The sequence below is a fragment of the Camponotus floridanus genome, unplaced genomic scaffold (assembly GCF_003227725.1).
Source record: "Camponotus floridanus strain SB8 unplaced genomic scaffold, Cflo_v7.5 scaffold11, whole genome shotgun sequence".
Classification (NCBI taxonomy): domain Eukaryota; kingdom Metazoa; phylum Arthropoda; class Insecta; order Hymenoptera; family Formicidae; genus Camponotus; species Camponotus floridanus.
In genome coordinates, this window is record NW_020229226.1 from 535,238 (window position 1) to 554,249 (window position 19,012).

General features: G+C 31.7%; 2 protein-coding genes across 2 annotated transcripts; both read left to right on the forward strand.

The window, feature by feature from the left end:
* The first annotated feature begins 2,623 nt into the window (after nt 1–2,623).
* LOC105249063 (myogenesis-regulating glycosidase-like) lies at nt 2,624–5,676 on the forward strand. Its single transcript, XM_025413708.1, has 6 exons — nt 2,624–2,690; nt 2,877–3,042; nt 3,334–4,263; nt 4,493–5,016; nt 5,143–5,299; nt 5,489–5,676. Exons 2-6 carry the CDS (start codon nt 2,877–2,879, stop codon nt 5,674–5,676), a joined length of 1,965 nt encoding a protein of 654 aa, XP_025269493.1. The 5' UTR covers nt 2,624–2,690.
* A 3,099-nt stretch (nt 5,677–8,775) lies between these two features.
* Nucleotides 8,776–12,020, forward strand: LOC112639508 (myogenesis-regulating glycosidase-like). The gene is made up of 6 exons (XM_025413692.1): nt 8,776–8,956; nt 9,189–9,356; nt 9,647–10,579; nt 10,802–11,325; nt 11,466–11,622; nt 11,810–12,020. Exons 1-6 carry the CDS (start codon nt 8,935–8,937, stop codon nt 11,998–12,000), a joined length of 1,995 nt encoding a protein of 664 aa, XP_025269477.1. The 5' UTR covers nt 8,776–8,934; the 3' UTR covers nt 12,001–12,020.
* Nucleotides 12,021–19,012: the final 6,992 nt, after the last annotated feature.

Genomic DNA, 19,012 nt, shown 5'->3' on the forward strand with positions numbered 1-19,012 from the left:
TATAATATAATATAATTATATTAATATAATTATATTAATAAATAATATAATTATATTAATTTATATAATATTATATATAATATAATTTATTAAAATATTTATTTAACAGTTATTAAACATTAATTTAATATTTATTTATATTTGGCATAATTAATATAAAATAGAAATTAAATGAACATTACATAAATATTTTTTAAAACCATTATTATATACAAACAACAATAACCCAATCAGCAGACAATGTTTTTAAAAATATTTTTAAAAATGTTTGAAAAATGTTGAAAATCATGGGGTTAAATCCCCTTTTATTCATTACAAAAATATTTATTTTAACATTTGAAAAAATATTTTTTAATATTTGATAAATATTTATTATAAAACGATTGAATATATATTTGAATATATATTTTTAATGTTTAAAAAACGTATAGTTATTATTAAATAAATGTATTTAAAATATTTTTTTCAATAATTAAGAAATACATATTTAACGTTGAAAAAATATTGTTTTATATAGGTTTATTCTATAATCTATAATATAAATAAAATTTACCCCTGATATACATGTTAACTTAAATTTTTATTGTTTAATATAATACTAATACAATGTAAGACGCGTCTTATTATTGTTGTTGCGTGGACTTAGCACAAGACACTACTGTTGTGTCTTTTGACTACTGTTGTGTCTTTGCAGGAAATTTAATTATGATTATAAAAATATTTTATATTTGATGGAGAATATTAATTGGCTACGTTCCGTTTCACGCATATGCACGCATTGATTTATAGTATGCGTAACGTATACTTTTTACGTAGACCTTTTTTTTATTATTACAATACTAAAATAATCATCATAACAAACAGATGTATCATTAATTATTTTTCAGCCTTCAATTTAGGACTTGGTTAAACGACATTACACGATTAAAAATATGTGCTGTTGAAATATCCTCATTAATTTTATTACGTATTTTCTAAAAAATATAATATAATCGTTTCTACTGTAAATGATAAATTAAAATGATAGATAATAAATAAAATCAATAATATAAATCAATAATTAACATATTAATAAATATTTGATCTATAATCGCTTATATCTAAAATCTGTCCTTTCCTTACATATTAAATGTTTAATATTCGTTATGGATGTACATTTATTAAACATTTAATATTTGTTATGGATATATTTTAATAGATAACAAATAGATAACAGATAGTTTATCTGATATACACAAATAGATAACAGATAGTTTATCAGAAGTATGACAATTGTAATTAATAATACTGATAGAATAAAATGTTTATCGTATATTGTACGTCACAAATAATTAATGTACTGAAAGATTACAATTGTGTAATGTTATCTATCAGAATAGACGTTTATTATTAATTAGATAGGTAATATTACTATCCATTATTTTATATACTTTTCTTGTAATAAATAATATTCTATTATATATGATGTGCCATAGCATCTTATATAAATGAAATTTTGCAATTATATACCTGGTTTTTTTAAATTCAAGTTTTTAACACACCTTTTTCAAAAAATTTTCTAAAATAAACTTAGTTTAGTTTACTAATTTAGTTAACTAATTTAGTTAAATGTCCCCTTCAAAAACAAAATTGACATTGTAACATGGACTTTGGTAATATATTTTTATGTTTAGTTAAATTTTACTAATTTAGTTAACTAATTTAACAATATATTTTTACTTGCTTTTGAAGGGGACTTATGCAATACTGTCGTCTGTGTTACTTATCATTTGATATCAAATTAAGAAAATAGCTAGAAAATAAGTGTAAATAATTTTTGAAAATTATATGAATGATGATGAATAATTTAATTAAAATTTAAAAAAAATATAGTGCAATTATATATAATACAAAGTGTCTGATAATAACTGTATTACCTCTCGCATGCAGATAAAAGAGTTAAGCTGAATAGAAAAATCGTGTACCATTTTGCGATTTTCGCAATAATTAATGAAAAATTAATTCAAAAAGATCAATCTATTTGCGCGAGTATTAGCACGTGGCGAAAAGAAAGAATCCACTGTCATGTATTACCCAGCACACAACGAAGCGCTGACGCTGAAAGGAATGCTTTATAAATAATAACAACTATTACATACGAGTTGTGCGTAACGTTAAATCTTCATATCTTAGCGATCATATAACAAGCTGCCTTTTTTCACTGCATATTAATACTCGCACAAATTGGATCTTTTGTCTAAGTTAAAATGAGACATTATATATATACATATGTATATATATGTATAATTTTTTATTTTAATTGAGCAATTTGTCATTCAAGCAAATTATATAACTTACAATTTGCAAAAAGGAATTGCCTACTAGTGTGTATTCTGAAGTATAGGCAAATGGCACCGAACATCTATAATATTTAAAAAGATTCCCATAAAATATTTACGCAAACAATTGCAGAGATATTGATAATTAAAAATTGGATATCAGAAACTATCTATATCAAATAATGATTTGATATCCCATTTTTATCATCAATTCAATATGTGATATTATTGTTTTTCACAATTCATGTGGAATATTAACAGAATGCAGTATTTGTTATTGTGTTGAGCAAGTATATATAAATTGATGCGAATAGCATCGCTGATTCAGTCATCATTAAGAATAGTGTGGGGTGCAACCACTGGAACGGAGCAGTAAGTAATTTTTTTGTAGTTTTTAAGATAGATGAAAAAAAGATGTATATTTAAAATGTACAAATAAAGTACAGTACAAATAAATACCATTTTCTTTATCTAATGTTTTTTATATGTTTTAAAGAAACGACATTTATATTATTTAAAAATATATATTCAATAATAACTGTTGCGTTTGTTTTTGAGATGCATTCTTCCATAATATTACTGTTGTTCGCACTCGGCGCATTGGTTTGCGGTGACAATGTCGAAGAAATCGAAAATGTACAGTCAGTAGTAATTCCTATCAAAAATGGTCTTCTTGAAATAACCATTATTAAAAGCCTCATCTTTCTCAATCTTACGAAAAATGGTGAGTTACGCAGATAGCTTTTTATCTTCTTTATATTATTTTGTTAAGTGAATTCTTCTCTTTATTCTTATCAATCTCACAAGTGTATGTTTAATATTTCTCTCTATAAATTGGGACAATTATTTTTTAATTTTTAACTTTTTAATTTTTTAGTTTTTTAATTTTTAATATTTTAATTTTATAATTTTGAATTTTCGAATTTTTAATTTTTTAATTCTTAATTATTTAATTTTTAAAATTTTAAAAAGCATAATGAAGAAACTATTTCAAGAAATACAATATTTCTTTCAGACGGCGAGAACATGATAAACATTCTTCACACTAAAACTTTACCGCAAACTCAAGAGAGTCCCTTCGTGCTTGAGCAGAATTGTGGCGGTAATAATAGACTTTGCGTAAAAAGTGCTAATGTTATGCATACTATTATTATTGGAAGTAAGGATCACGAGACCATTCACATTACCCGCGTAGCAGATTTCACTGCCGAGCTTGCCGATTGTTACCAATTTACTGAAGGTACGCAATGGTTCGGTGGACCGCAACATCGTTATCAACATTGGCCTATACAACACATGTATTATGAGGAAGAGCCGTATCTACCAACGCATCCCACAAACATGGCACTGTCCGAACGTTACTGGTTATCCAGCAAAGGAGTCTCTATCTATGTGAACGAGACAAATCCGCTGTTTCTTGATCAGAATAATTATCGAGACAATTATTTATGCCTCATCGCAAAGAACAAGGCGCCATATAGACATCGTGACAACGTCCAGCTAAATTATGAACTAGGTGTCTTCCTGGATCCGAAGGCTGCTCATCAGTACATGGTTAAAACCCATTTGGGTAAACCGACGGGTCGTCCTGACAGAAGGATGATTCAACATCCTATATGGTCCACTTGGGCCAGGTATAAGGCTAACATAACTGATAAAATTGTGGAGACTTACGCGAACGATATTGTCGCCAATAAATTCAACAACAGTCAATTTGAAATTGATGACAAATGGGAAACTTGTTATGGTTCCGCTGTGTTTGATCCGATTAAGTTTCCTAACGTCACCGCTCTGGTGCAACGATTAAAACAGAAAGGCTTCCGTGTTACTTTATGGATACATCCGTTCATCAATCGGGACTGCGAACCCACATATTCTATTGCATTGCGCAACAACTATTTTGCCAAAAATCTGGATGGACGCATTCAGATGTCGTGGTGGAAAGGTAAATTTGGCAGTCGATTTAACAGACATCTTCTGTTAAACGCTTTCGTTATTTTTTCTCTTCCTTTTCCTTGTATCATCTCTCTAAAATTTCAATTTTAAATGAATAAGTAATTAATCTTGTAATTTGGTTCTAAATACATTATATTAAAATTAAGAAAGCGGATTTGAGATAACTTATTGGGGGAATTATTCAAGTTTTAATTATTCGATTGTGCTATTTTTTTCAGGTGCGAATGCTGCCACAATCGATTTCACGAATCCAAAAGCGATAAACTGGTGGATAGCACGGTTAAAGCTTCTTCAGAATCTTGGCATCGATAGCTTCAAATTCGATGCTGGCGAAGTGTCCTGGTTACCGCAGGTTCCGGCGTTGAACGGTTCACTTGATATGCAACCGGGTATATTTACGAAGGAATATGTCCAGACGCTGGCCACCAATTTTAATGATTATATCGAAGTACGGACAGGATGGCGCAGCCAAGAATTACCGATATTCGTTCGCATGATCGACAAAGACTCTAAATGGACATGGAACAATGGCCTGCCTACGTTAATCACGACGCTGCTGCAGATGAATCTCAATGGATACGTTTACGTATTGCCAGACATGATCGGTGGTGATGGCTACTTGGGCGGTTCACTTAACGATACGGAATATCCAGCTAAAGAGCTCTTTATCAGATGGCTTCAAGCTAACGTCTTCATGCCGTCGTTGCAATATTCCTTCGTGCCATGGGATTATGACAAAGAAGTAAAGAATCTGAAAAATTCTATTTGAAATAGATGAAATGCTATAAGAGATAAAAACATTAGTTTAATTTAACTCTTTTACAAAATATTATTCTGAGATCATAATATCTTATCTATATTTTCTCAGACCATTGCCATCTGTAAGAAATATACCGATTTGCATGCTACTATGACGCCGGAAATTCTAAACGCTATGCAGCAGGCTATCACCAAAGGCACGCCCGTAAATCCACCTATCTGGTGGATCGACCCGACTAATAAGGAAGCTCATAAAATTAATGACGGTAATTTCATAATATTATACATGTATATAACATATTCCAAACCTAACAAATAATTTCTCATTTGTCTTCCTCATCTATGAAAATATATTCATAAGTGAAAAAAATAGTAACTCGAGAAAAAGTATGATTTACAAATGTATGATCTATAAATTATACGTAATTAAACTTTACTTTTTAATCGGGTTGCAGAATATCTTCTTGGAGAGACTATACTTGTTGCTCCGGTAATTCAAGAAGGTGCCATTAGTCGCGATATCTATTTTCCTGCGGGAATATGGCTTGATCTAAATCGTGAAACAATTATTAACGGACCGAAATGGATAAGAAACTATAATGCTCCCCTAGACACACTTCCGTATTTTAAGAAATATCAGTAAGAATACAAAAAAAAATTAAAATTTTACATATAAAAATTATTAAATTAAAATTTGACATGTAAAATTTAAAAAATTATTAAATTAAAATTTGACATGTAAAATTAAAAATTTAAATAGAAATTTTACCTACGAAAATTATTTAATTGTTTTTATTTGTAATAATAATTATCTTGTTTTTACAATATACTTTATGTTATTATAAATTTATTTAATATTACATTCTTAACGAATATTACTATTGGACCTCGAAAATTCTGCCGCACCAGTCTATTTTCCAGAATTGATCCCATCGGATTATCCTTTTTTCCGATTAATGCAACACGCTCTCGCCGATACACACTTCTCCAATTACGAAGAAGTCCAAAAATGAATCGATCAATGGATTGCTTCAAAAAACATGTCGTTCTATCGTCGCGGAATCTAATTTTTGCATAAAAAGTGGGAAAATGTTATAGAAAACAATGAATTATATTTTGATTAATATATTAATTCATTTTCTTATTAAAATAAATGTATTTTTCAAGTGAAAAAACGGCGGGAACTTAGTTATATGCTTAATATTTATATAATCTAACAACTATAAGATAGTTCTATTCATAAAGATTAATCCTCCTAAATATGTGAGATATCTTTCTACAAAAAAATTTCATTCGATCCATTTTATGTTCCCCTTGAAATCCTGCAATTTTTATCTAAAACATTTTTTTAAAATCAAAAACAAAAATCTTAGAGATGATTGATTAAAATGAGAACATCTTATATATATTATCTTATCTACATATATTATAAAAATGATAATTAATATATCGTAATAATTTGTTTTATAATTGTTTATATTTGAATATAAATTTCTTGTTTTCTTTCGTTTTTAAATATTTATCATTTATAGATACACATTTATAGAAAAATATATAACACAAATAGGTATTAAAAAACTAATAATGTTACCGAAAATTCTCTCTCGTGATTAATAATTACTGATAGGATAAATCGCTTATCGTATATCAACTTTATATCAATATATATAATCAATATAATAAAAAGATTAACTGCGCTAATCTTTTAATTTTGCGCAATTAGCGCAAATTTACGTAATTTATTGCAATATTTTTAGTTTTTTCTATTTACATATGTAAATTACATTATTATTGGCTACTTATATCTCTCTACTTTATGTAATAAATCTCTCTTTTGTAATAAATATTCATATTTTTATAAACAATAGCACTTTCTACGTAAGTAAAATTTTGTAATTATATATTTATTATATTATTTGTATGTTTTCAGTAACTAGAAGGATAAAATTTTTTGATGCAAAATCTAATTTTACAGATTTAATTTTTTTAAGCAATGAATAAAATTCTAATGCAATGAAATAAAATCATGATATTCTCATCTGAGATTATATTGCTTATCTCGAGAGCTTTCCAAAACATAATAAAGTATTTGTTTTAAGTACTTTCTGAGAGTTATGAGGCTTAAAGAATTTTTTAATTTTACACTAACTATAAAATATTTCATAAAATATTCATTTTTCGATTATTTTATCTCAGTACTTTTATGCTAGAATTAATGAAATAAATTAATTGGTGTAAAAAAACACACAGTTGTTTTTAAGAAAAAAACATGTAATTTGAATTGATAGTTAGTTATAAGAAGCTATATGAATATTTAATAAAAAGTAAGAGGTTTCATTAGAAAAATTCAAGATGACCTTGTCTTGACGACGCCACCCAAGATTAAATTAATGACATCGTTTTATGTTCTCTTCGAATTAAACAACTTTTATTAGAATCATTATTTTGCAGAATCACAAATAAAAAAGTTTTTAATGATGATAAATTAAAATGAGACACCCTTTATTATATATAATAATATATATAATAATGATTAATATAATTTAGCTATTATAAATTTTAAAAAAGATATTGTAATTCGAAATTATAATTTTCATCTATATTAATTATATGATAAATATTTTATCTTATCAGAAATATTAATCACAAATTTTTTAATATTTACAATCTATTATTTATCTGCTGTTTATCTATGAAAATATATCCATAATATAATGCATAACTCGATCACAAGCAGTTATAAAAACGAATTGTAACTATATTAATCATCGGATCTATCATTAATTACACAAAATAATATTTAAACTTATTGAGTCTCATCATGTTATAATTTTAATTTATTTGGCTAACTATATATGTACATATATGTCCGGTAAATTAAATAACAGTTATATAACTATTATTTGCACTCAAAAAAGATAAATTATAATTACATAGTAAAAAAGATTATTGAGATTTATATTTTTATAGTTATCAATGCTATAATACTAATAATATTAATAATAACCTTGTGCATATAGTAATATTGATTTTAGATATAACTGCTGCTAAAAATAACTATATATATGATGATAACTATTTTTTTATCAGTGTGGTATTTTTTGCGTATTTATATATTCGCTCATAGCGTTAAACAAAAGCAAATACAAGTATAAGAACTATATTATCTAAAAAACATATAGTATAAAAACTTATAGTACGCGTTTTGTAATTTGCAGTTTGATATTTATTGCATACTGATAATTAAAAATTAGATATCTGATTGGATATCTATGTAATCTACCTGTGATTTGATATGCGAATTTTAATCATCAATTCGGTACAAGATTAGGTACTTAATTCATATACAACTGATACACACGTCAGTACAATGCAGTGTTTGTTCTCATTGTATATATAAATCGGTACAAACGGCATCGTTGATTTAATCATCATTAAAATTGGCGTAAGAACGTAACCATTGGAAAAGAACGGTAGTCATAATAGTTTCTTTAAACACATAATTGTTTCGGAGAAAAAATATGTAATTTGCAATTAATAATTACATATTTTTTCTTAAAAATACCTATGTTTTTTCTTTACCAATCGATTTCTCACATTATTTTGTGCATAAATGTATTAAAGTAAGATAATCGAGAAATGAACATTTTACAAGATATTTTACGATTTATGTAAAATTAAAAAATTATTGCAAGCCTCATAACTCGAAAAGTATCTCAATGAAAAAATACTTTATTATAGTGTTTTGAAAAGCTATTGAAGCAAGCTACAAGAATGTGTAAAAGTATATAGGGTATCACAATTCATGTGAAATATTAACAGTATTTGTTATTGTGTTGAGCAAGTATATATAAATTGATGCGCGAATCGCTGATTCAGTCATCATTAAGAATAGTGTAGGATGCAACCACTGAAACGGAGCAGTAAGTAATTTTTTTGTAGTTTTTAAGATAGATGAAAAAAAGATGTATATTTAAAATGTACAAATTAAAATGTACAAATTAAAATGTACAAATTAAACATTTAAAATGTACAAATAAAGTACAGTACAAATAAATACCATTTTCTTTATCTTATGTTTTTTATATGTTTTAAAGAAACGACATTTATATTATTTAAAAATATATATTCATATATCTGTTGCGTTTGTTTTACAGATGTATTCTTCCATAATATTGCTGTTGTTCGCACTCGGCGCGTTGGTTTGCAGTGACAATGTCGAAGAAATCGAAAATGTACAGTCAGTAGTAATTCCTCTCAAAAATGGCTTTTTTAAAATAAGCGTCATTAAAAGCCTTATCTTTCTCAATCTTATGAAAAATGGTGAGTTACACAGATAGCTTTTCATCTCCTTTATATTATTTTGTTAAATGAATTTTTCTATTTATTCTTATCAATCTTACAAGTGTATATTTAATATTTCTCTTTATAAATTGGGACAAATATTTTTTAATTTTTAATTTTTTAATTTTTAATTTTTAATTCTTGAATTTTTAAATTTTTGAATTTTGAATTTTTGAATTTTGAATTTATTAATTCTTAATTATTTAATTTTTTAAATTTTAAATAGGATAATGAAGAAACTATATCAATAAATGCAATATTTCTTCCAGACGGCGAAAACATGATAAACATTCTTCACGCTAAGACTTCAACGCAAACTCAAGAAAGTCCCTTTGTGCTTGAGCAGAATTGTGGCGATAATAATACAATTTGCATAAAAAGTGCTCAAAAGGTTATACATACAGTTATTTCTCAAAATAAGGATCACGAGACCATACACATTACTCGCGTAGCAGATTCCACCGTCGAGCTTGCCGATTGTTACCAATTTACTGAAGGTACGCAATGGTACGGTGGACCGCAATATCGTTATCAACATTGGCCTATACAACACATGTATTATGAGGAAGAACCGTATCTACCAACGCATCCTACAAACATGGCACTGTCCGAACGTTATTGGTTATCCAGCAAAGGAGTCTCTATCTATGTGAACGAGACAAGTCCGCTGTTTCTCGATCAGAATAATTATCAAGACAATTATTTATGTCTCATCGCAAAGAACAAGGCGCCATATCGACATCGTGACAGCGTTCAGCTCAATTATGAACTAGGTGTCTTCCTGGATGCGAAGACTGCTCATAAGTACATGGTTAAAACCCATTTGCGTAAACCGACTGGTCGTCCTGACGAAAGGATGATTCAACATCCTATATGGTCCACTTGGGCCAGGTATAAGGCTAACGTAACTGATAAAATTGTGGAGACTTACGCGAACGATATTGTCGCTAATAAATTCAACAACAGTCAAATTGAAATTGATGACAATTGGGAAACTTGTTATGGTTCCGCTGTGTTTGATCCGATCAAGTTTCCGAACGTCACCGCTCTGGTGCAACGATTAAAGCAGAAAGGCTTTCGCGTTACTTTATGGATACATCCGTTCATCAATCAAGGCTGCGACCCTGCATACTCTACTGCTTTGCAAAATTCTTTTTTTGTCAAAGATCTGAATAGACGCGTTCAGATGTCCTGGTGGAAAGGTAAGTTTGCTTGATTTAACGGACATTTTTCAAACGCTTTCGTAATTCTTTCTCTTTTTTTCCTTTTAACATCTCTCTAAAATTTCAATTTTAAATGAGTAAGTAATTAATCTTGTAATTTGGTTCTAAATACATTATATTAAAATTAAGAAAGCGTATTTGAGATAACATATTGGGAAAATTATTGAAGTTTTAATTATTCGATTGTGCTATTTTTTTCAGGTGCGAATGCCGCCACAATCGATTTCACGAATCCGAAAGCGATAAACTGGTGGATAGCACGGTTAAAGCTTCTTCAGAATCTTGGCATCGATAGCTTCAAATTCGATGCTGGCGAAGTGTCCTGGTTACCGCAGGTTCCGGCGTTGAACGGTTCACTTGATATGCAACCGGGTATATTTACAAAAGAATATGTCCAGACGCTGGCCACCAATTTTAATGATTATATCGAAGTACGGACAGGATGGCGCAGCCAAGAATTACCGATATTCGTTCGCATGATCGACAAAGACTCTAGATGGACATGGAACAATGGCCTGCCTACGCTAATCACGACGCTGCTGCAGATGAATATCAATGGATATGTTTACGTATTGCCAGACATGATCGGTGGTAATGGCTACTTGGACGGTTCGCTTAACGGTACGGAATATCCACCTAAAGAGCTCTTTATCAGATGGCTACAAGCTAACGTCTTCATGCCGTCGTTGCAATATTCCTTCGTGCCATGGGATTATGACAAGGAAGTAAAGAATCTAAAAAATTCTATTTAAAATAGATGAAATGCAAGATAAATAGATAAAAACATTGTCGAATATAATTTAATTTAACTCTTTTAGAAAATATTATTCTGAGATATAATAATATCTTATCTATATTTTCTCAGACCATTGCCATCTGTAAGAAATATACCGATTTGCATGCTAGTATGACGCCAGAAATTCTAAACGCTATGCAGCAGGCTATCACCAAAGGCACGCCCGTAAATCCACCTATCTGGTGGATCGATCCGACTAATGAGGAAGCTCATAAAATTAATGACGGTAATTTCATAATATTATACATGTATAACATATTCCAAACCTAATAAATAATTTCTCATTTTTCTTCCTCATCTATGAAAATTTATTCATAGGTGAAAAAAATAGTAACTGGAGAAAAAGTATGTTTTACAAATGTATGATCTATAAATTATACGTAATTAAACTTTACTTTTTAATCGGGTTGCAGAATATCTTCTTGGAGAGACTATACTTGTTGCTCCGGTAATTCAAGAAGGTGCTATCAGTCGTGATATCTATTTTCCTGCGGGGATATGGATTGATTTAAATCGTGAAACGATCATTAACGGACCGAAATGGATAAGAAACTATCCTGCTCCCCTAGACATACTTCCGTACTTTAAGAAATATCAGTTATAATACAAAAGATTAAATTAAAATTTTACATATAAAACTTATTAAATTAAAATATGACATGTAAAATTTAAAAAATTATTAAATTAAAATTTGACATGTAAAATTAAAAAATTATTAAATTGAAATTTTACCTACGAAAATTATTTAATTATTTTTATTTGTAATAATAATTATCTTGTTTTTGCAATACACTTTATGTTATTATAAATTTATTTAATATTATGTTCTTAACGAATATTACTTGGAGCTCGAATGTGAAGTTCTGCCGCACCAGTCTATTTTCCAGAATTGGTCCCATCGGATTACCATTTTTTCCGATTAATGCAACACGCGCTCGCCGATACACACTTCTCCAATTACAAAGAAGTCCAAAAATGAATCGATCAATGGATTGCTTCAAAAAACAAGTCGTTCTATCGTCGCGGAATCTAATTTTTGCATAAAAGGTGGGAAAATGTTATAGAAAACAATGGATTATATTTTGATTAATATATTAATTCATTTTCTTATTAAAATAAATGTATTTTTCAAGTGAAAAAATGGCGGGAACTTAGTTATAAGCTTAATATTTATATAATCCAATAACTATACGATAGTTTTATTTATAAAGATTAATCCTCCTAAATATATATGTGAGATATCTTTCTATAAAAAAATTTCATTCGATCCCTTTTATATTCCCCTTGAAATCCTACAATTTTTATCTAAGATATTTTTTTTAAATCAAAAACAAAAATCTTAGAAATGATTGATTAAAATGAGAACATCTTATATATATTATCTTATCTACATATATTATAAAAATGGTAATTAATATATCGTAATAATTTGTTTTATAATTGTTTATATATGATCTATTTCCTGTTTTCTTTCGTTTTTAAATATTTATCATTTATAGATATACACATTTATAGAAACATATATAACACAAATAGGTATTAAAAAATTTATAATGATACCGAAAATTTTGTCTCGTGATTACTGATATAATATAATAATTACTGATAGGATAAATCGCTTATCGTATATCAACTTTATATCAATATATATAATCAATATCAATAAAATATCAATAATATAAAATAATCAATATCAATAAAAAGATTAATTGCGCTAATCTTTTAATTTTGCGCAATTAACACAAATTTACGTAATTTATTGCAATATTTTTAGTTTTTTCCGTTTACATATGTAAATTGCATTATTATTGGCTACTTATATCTCTCTACTTTATATCTCTCTTTTGTAATAAATATTCATATTCTTATAAACAATAGCACTTTCTACGTAAGTAAAATTTTGTAATTATATATTTATTATATTATTTGTATGTTTTTAATAAATAGAAAGATAAAATTTTTTGATGCAGAATCTAATTTTACAGATTTAATTTTTTAAATCGATGAATTGAATTCTAATGCAATGAAATAAAATCATGATATCCTCATCTAATTATATTGCTTATCTCGAGAGCTTTCCAAAACATAATAAAGTATTTTTTTTATTAAGTACCTTCTGAGAGTTATGAGGCTTAAAGAATTTCTTAATTTTACACAAACTATAAAATATTTCATAAAATATTCATTTTTCGATTATTTTATTTCAGTACTTTTATGCTGGAATTAATGAAAGAAATCAATTGGTGTAAAAAAACACATAGTTATTTTTAAGAAAAAATATGTAATTTGAATTGATAGTTAGTTATAAGAATCTACGAAAATATTCCATAAAAAATAAGAGGTTTCATTAAAAAAATTCAAGATGACCTTGTCCTGACGACGCCACCAAGATTATATCAATGATATCATCTTATGTTCCCCTTCGAATCAAACAACTTTTATTAGAAACATTATTTTGCAGAATCACAAATAAAAAAGTTTTTAATGATGATAAATTAAAATGAGACACCCTTTATTATATATAATAATATATATAATAATGATTAATATAATTTAGCTATTATAAATTTTAAAAAAGATATTGTAATTCGAAATTATAATTTTCATCTATATTAATTATATGATAAATATTTTATCTTATCAGAAATATTAATCACAAATTTTTTGATATTTACAATCTATTATTTATCTGCTGTTTATCTATGAAAATATATCCATAATATAATGCGTAACTCGATCACAAGCAGTTATAAAAACGAATTGTAATTATATTAATCATTGGATCTATCATTAATTAGACAAAATAATATTTAAACTTATTGAGTCTCATCATCTTATAATTTTAATTTATTTGGCTAAATATATATGTACATATATGTCCGGTAAATTAAATAACAAAATAATATTTAAACTTATTGAGTCTCATCATCTTATAATTTTAATTTATTTGGCTACATATATATGTACTGTGACGTTGCCGTCCTGTTGCGCGTCCATCCGCCCCGATAACTTTAACGGGGCGCGGGCCTCAACCGTGCCTATTCATCTCTCAATGACTTTTCGCTGAATTACTCTTGCAAAATGTTCGACAATCCCTTTACTATTCAAGAATTAACCTCATCCATACGTAATTTAAAAATCAACTCGTCTCCTGGATACGACAGAATAGATAACAGAATGATCTCTCTCCTACCGATAGAATATCTCCAATATTTACTTGATATTTTTAATTCGATATTCGAAACGGGCTCCTTTCCAGATGCCTGGCGACACTCACTTGTATTCTTAATACCTAAAACATCGCCTGGTAAATTTCGACCTATTTCCTTGACCTCGTGTCTCCTCAAGGTATTTGAGAGGATTATCTTGTACAGGCTTGATTGATGGATAGAGTCGTCCTTTATTCTCCCTCCCTATCAATATGGATTTCGAAAGAGAGCCTCGATAACCTGGATATACTATCCACGGAAATCCACCAGGGATTCATTCTGAATTAGGCGACGAGCGTATTGTTTCTTGATGTACAGGGCGCATTCGATAACGTTAACCCCTCCATCCTTGTTTCCCATCTTATTGACGTAGGCCTTCCGCCAAAATTCTGTTGGTTCATTTACCAATTGACTAGTCTCAGGGAGTTGCAATTCGTTGTTAACGGAAGTCTAACGGAGCGCCTTTTATCATGTAAAGGAGTTCCGCAGGGATCGATCTTGAGCCCAATTCTATTTAACCTCTATTTATCAAATTGTGGATCCGCTCTAACTCGGGGCTGCCAGATAGTCCAGTTTGCGGATGACATCGTTCTGTTCGTCCGCTCTGATGAGGTCGCGTCCTCCTTGTTAACTTTGGAGCGGTCGGCGACAATGCTATCGCTTTTTTTATTGGAAAGAGGCCTGGAGATTTCTCCCTCTAAGTCTTTCCTTGTGATCTTCACAAATAAGAGAAACATCCCGGCGAACAGTTCTGTCCACCTGAGTGATGTCGATATCTACCCGGTACCGTCTGCCAGATTTTTGGGAGTTCTCTTGGACGCGCGCCTCACCGGAGCCCTGAACGCCAAGCAAGTTATTAATAAATGTAAAAAGCTCTCTAACATTATCAGATTCTTGAGGGGAGTTTGGTGGGGGTCTGATCCGAGGATCTCTGTTGGGCATCTACAAGGCCTTAATTAGAGGATCTTCGGATTATGCATCCTTCCTCTTTCCATATCATAACAGGGCTCTCGTAGAGGGGTTTGAAAGAGTGTCTCGCAAGGCCTTAAGACTTTGCATCGGCCTAAGAAACTCTACTCCTTGCAGTATAGTGTACGCCGAATCGGGGATTGGACCAGGCCGATTTAGATCTGATTATTTGGCGCGGAAATTCTTGATCAAGTCCTTCGCCGTTAGGCCAAGTATTCTGATCGATAAGCTCCAAGACCTGCATTTCCATCACTTTAGATCTGGCTTTCGTACCAACCTTCTCAAAAGATTCCCTCTGTACCGAGCTTTTCGGTCAGTGAAGGATCGCAGATCTGGAATTGCGTTCTTTACAAAGATTCCGCTGTATCTGTTTTTCTATGATACTTCAACCTTTATCCCAAAAACTGACTGTACTCCACCTTTCGTTGTGGAAAACATTGCTTCTGCTCCTATTCCTCAGCTTGTTTTTCAATCGCATTATTCGTGTATTATCGAGGACAGATGTATTTTTTTCACAGATGCATCCAAATCTAACGCGCTCCCGCACTTAGGCGCTGCCTTCTATTCTCCTGATATAAATATACAGCGAAAATACAAGCTGAATGGCTGCTTTTCAATTTTCCCAGCGGAATGTATAGCCATCATATATACATTGGATTGCATCTTGGAAAGAGGCATTAAAAGGTCTGTGATATTCACCGACGCCCGCAGTGTTGTGGAGACTCTGTCCAATAATTCGCTGGACAGAGATCTTTCATATCTTATACTCGCATTGAAAAACAAATTGAGATCGGCCTCCATACAGAACCTAAAAGTCATCATTATCTGGGTTCCATCTCATTCTGGTATCCTGGGAAACGAAACAGCGGACTTCTTGGCTGGCGAAGCCGCTCGAGAAGGTGAGGGAATAGACCTATCTCCCTCCCCATACTGACCTTTACTCAATTTTTAAGGAAGAATGCTTTTCAGAAACCGAAAAGTATTTGCTTGCACAGTCAGAAAATAAAGGCACGCCATATTTTACTCTATATCCAACGTTTTCGAGAAAACCCTGGTTTCAGAAGCTGGATCTTAGCAGAATGGAAATTACTACTATCACCAGAATTAGATCTAATCATTATAATTTGAATTACAGCCTTCATAGATGTGGCCTCTCCCAGCAACTTCAATGTTTATGTGGATCGTCTCGTCAAGATATTAACCACGTCTTATGGTCCTGTCCACTGTATGAATGTCACCGTGTCCGTCTGCGACAGTCTCTTGGAAGAGTCCTGGGTTCGCCTCCTCCTCTTGACGTGTTTACATTACTAAAAAATCCTACCTTGGAAATCATTAACCCTATCTTGTCCTTTATCCGCAAGACTGGCCTGTCTATATAGTGCCTATGATTAATTTTTGACCGACGGATTTTTGCATACTGCCAGTTCGATTTTTGAAAACAACGCTGTCATCTGGCAGCATGGGCAAAGAGTAAAATGCCCAGTGCCACAAATTGAAGAAGAATTGCAGAAGAATGGTGCGGGCGCTCTCTGCAATAAGTCGTTTCGTAATTAGCGTCTCGTTGTCGAACTCTTTGTGTCTGTCGCCGTTGCTGAGACATCCGTAGAGGACGAGGCCGAGGACCATCCCCAGGGCGAAGAGAAGTATCGGTGAGGTTGCCCATCTCTTATTTGTGAGCCACATATGCGATTCGATCCGCTGTTCTGCCGCCGTCGCCATTTTTGTGTTTCGCGATCGTTCCGGCTTGGTACCGAGCCGTCGATATTTTCTGAATTTTCGGGCGATCGGAGGCAAGCGACCGAGGAAAAGCGGACACTCGCGTCGTAGGCATTAAATCGATAAGGCAACGTCTCTTTCCGGGTTTCGAATGTTCATCACGCGTAGCTATCGACCGCCGAATATCGATCGCGTGTGCGAAAAATCGCGAAAGCGAATACCGCCCGTGTTGTACCGCTGTCGTTGCCGCGTGGAATATTCCGTAAATTATCTCAGGGCGATTTTTGATGTCTGATTGCGTGTACGTCGTCGTTGATTGTTAAGGGTGTGTACGAGCGTGTATTGTACTTTATCGTATAGTGTGCGTTAGAGTATTTGCGTCTTTGTTGCGCTTATTACGCCGTCGAATAGAGCGTAATAAATGGTACTTTGCGTCTGTCGAATTTGTCGTGGTGCGAAATAATCGCCAAAGTACGACCAAGAGCGAAACCTGAGCTGCTTTCGCGGAAGAAAGAGGCGAAACGCTGGCAGAGAAGAATCTCCGGCCGCCATCGGTTATCGAATATCGAACATATCGTTCGCCTGTCGCATACTTGATCCATCTTCGCAAAAGTATTAAGTATTTTCGATCTATGGTTACTTATGCTGTCGAATTATTAAGCTGCCGTTTTGTATTGCGAACTAGGAAATTGTGAGGAAAAGTCCGTAGCGACAAGTTATCGATTTGGCTGCCGAAATTATGATACGTTTTGGGTGAATATTACCCGCGAATATTTCCGCGTCGAAAATCTATTGTATTCTGAAAGGTATCGTTCAGCGAACTCCGGCCAAAAAAACTGGCTCGGATAAACAGCAGGAATGTGTTAACGCTCTCGTTTTCGGTTGTCTATTTCAAGCGAACATTTGCTTCGAATAACATCTTATTATTCGTGCCAGGATTAATCGGATTGTGTATCGCGCTTTCGTATTTCGTTGGATATTATTGTGAACCGTCGTTTCCAAACTGATCTGTTATTCAAGTTCATTTTTACATTTTTCTTTTATATTATTTCTCTATTAATAAATTTGTTATATTTCTTTGTTAAGATCGCGTAATTTATTTGAGTGTTAGTTTCTCGTGGTTGTCGAAACCCGTTTTGTGTCTGTCGCATTTTGAATTAGTGAAGTCTCGCATAATCAATTGACTTTCTCCCAAAACCCCTCCCCTCTACTGTTAGGCGAGCTAGTCCGCCCGTGGCGAAGCAGGCTATTATTTTTCGCGTTCTTTGAAGTTTCGTGGAAAAACTGATGCGTGAAAGACCGCATCTGGCGCCCAACCTATCGAGATATCGAAACGGCCTTCGCTCCGCCGCGGCTCGCGCGAGAACGTCCTCCATCCCTGTTCCACGCGCGTTCAGAGCGCGAGTCATTAATTTCGTTATCTTTTTTTGACGGCGTTTCCGCTCCGCCGCGGCTCGCGCGAGAACGTTCTCCATCCCTGTTCCACAGAGCGCGAGTCATTAATTTCGTTATCTTTTTTTGACGGCGTTTCCGCTCCGTCGCGGCTCGCGCGAAAACGTCCTCCATCCCTGTTCCACAGAGCGCGAGTCATTAATTTCGTTATCTTTTTTTAACGACGTTTCCGCTCCGCCGCGGCTCGCGCGAGAACGTCCTCCATCCCTGTTCCACAGAGCGCGAGTTATTAATCTTTTCGTAATCTTTTTTTTGACGGTTACACACATC

Excerpts from the sequence above, each read along its gene's own strand:
- LOC112639508 (XM_025413692.1), top strand. The coding sequence starts at position 8,935 with ATGCAACCACTGAAACGGAGCA. Across the intron at positions 8,957-9,188 it reads GCAACCACTGAAACGGAGCA|AGATGTATTCTTCCATAATA; the intron begins GTAAGTAATTTT and ends CGTTTGTTTTAC. Across the intron at positions 11,326-11,465 it reads CATGGGATTATGACAAGGAA|ACCATTGCCATCTGTAAGAA; the intron begins GTAAAGAATCTA and ends ATATTTTCTCAG.
- LOC105249063 (XM_025413708.1), top strand. The coding sequence starts at position 2,877 with ATGCATTCTTCCATAATATTACTGTTGTTCGCACTCGGCGCATTGGTT. Across the intron at positions 3,043-3,333 it reads TCTCAATCTTACGAAAAATG|ACGGCGAGAACATGATAAAC; the intron begins GTGAGTTACGCA and ends TATTTCTTTCAG. Across the intron at positions 5,300-5,488 it reads AGCTCATAAAATTAATGACG|AATATCTTCTTGGAGAGACT; the intron begins GTAATTTCATAA and ends ATCGGGTTGCAG.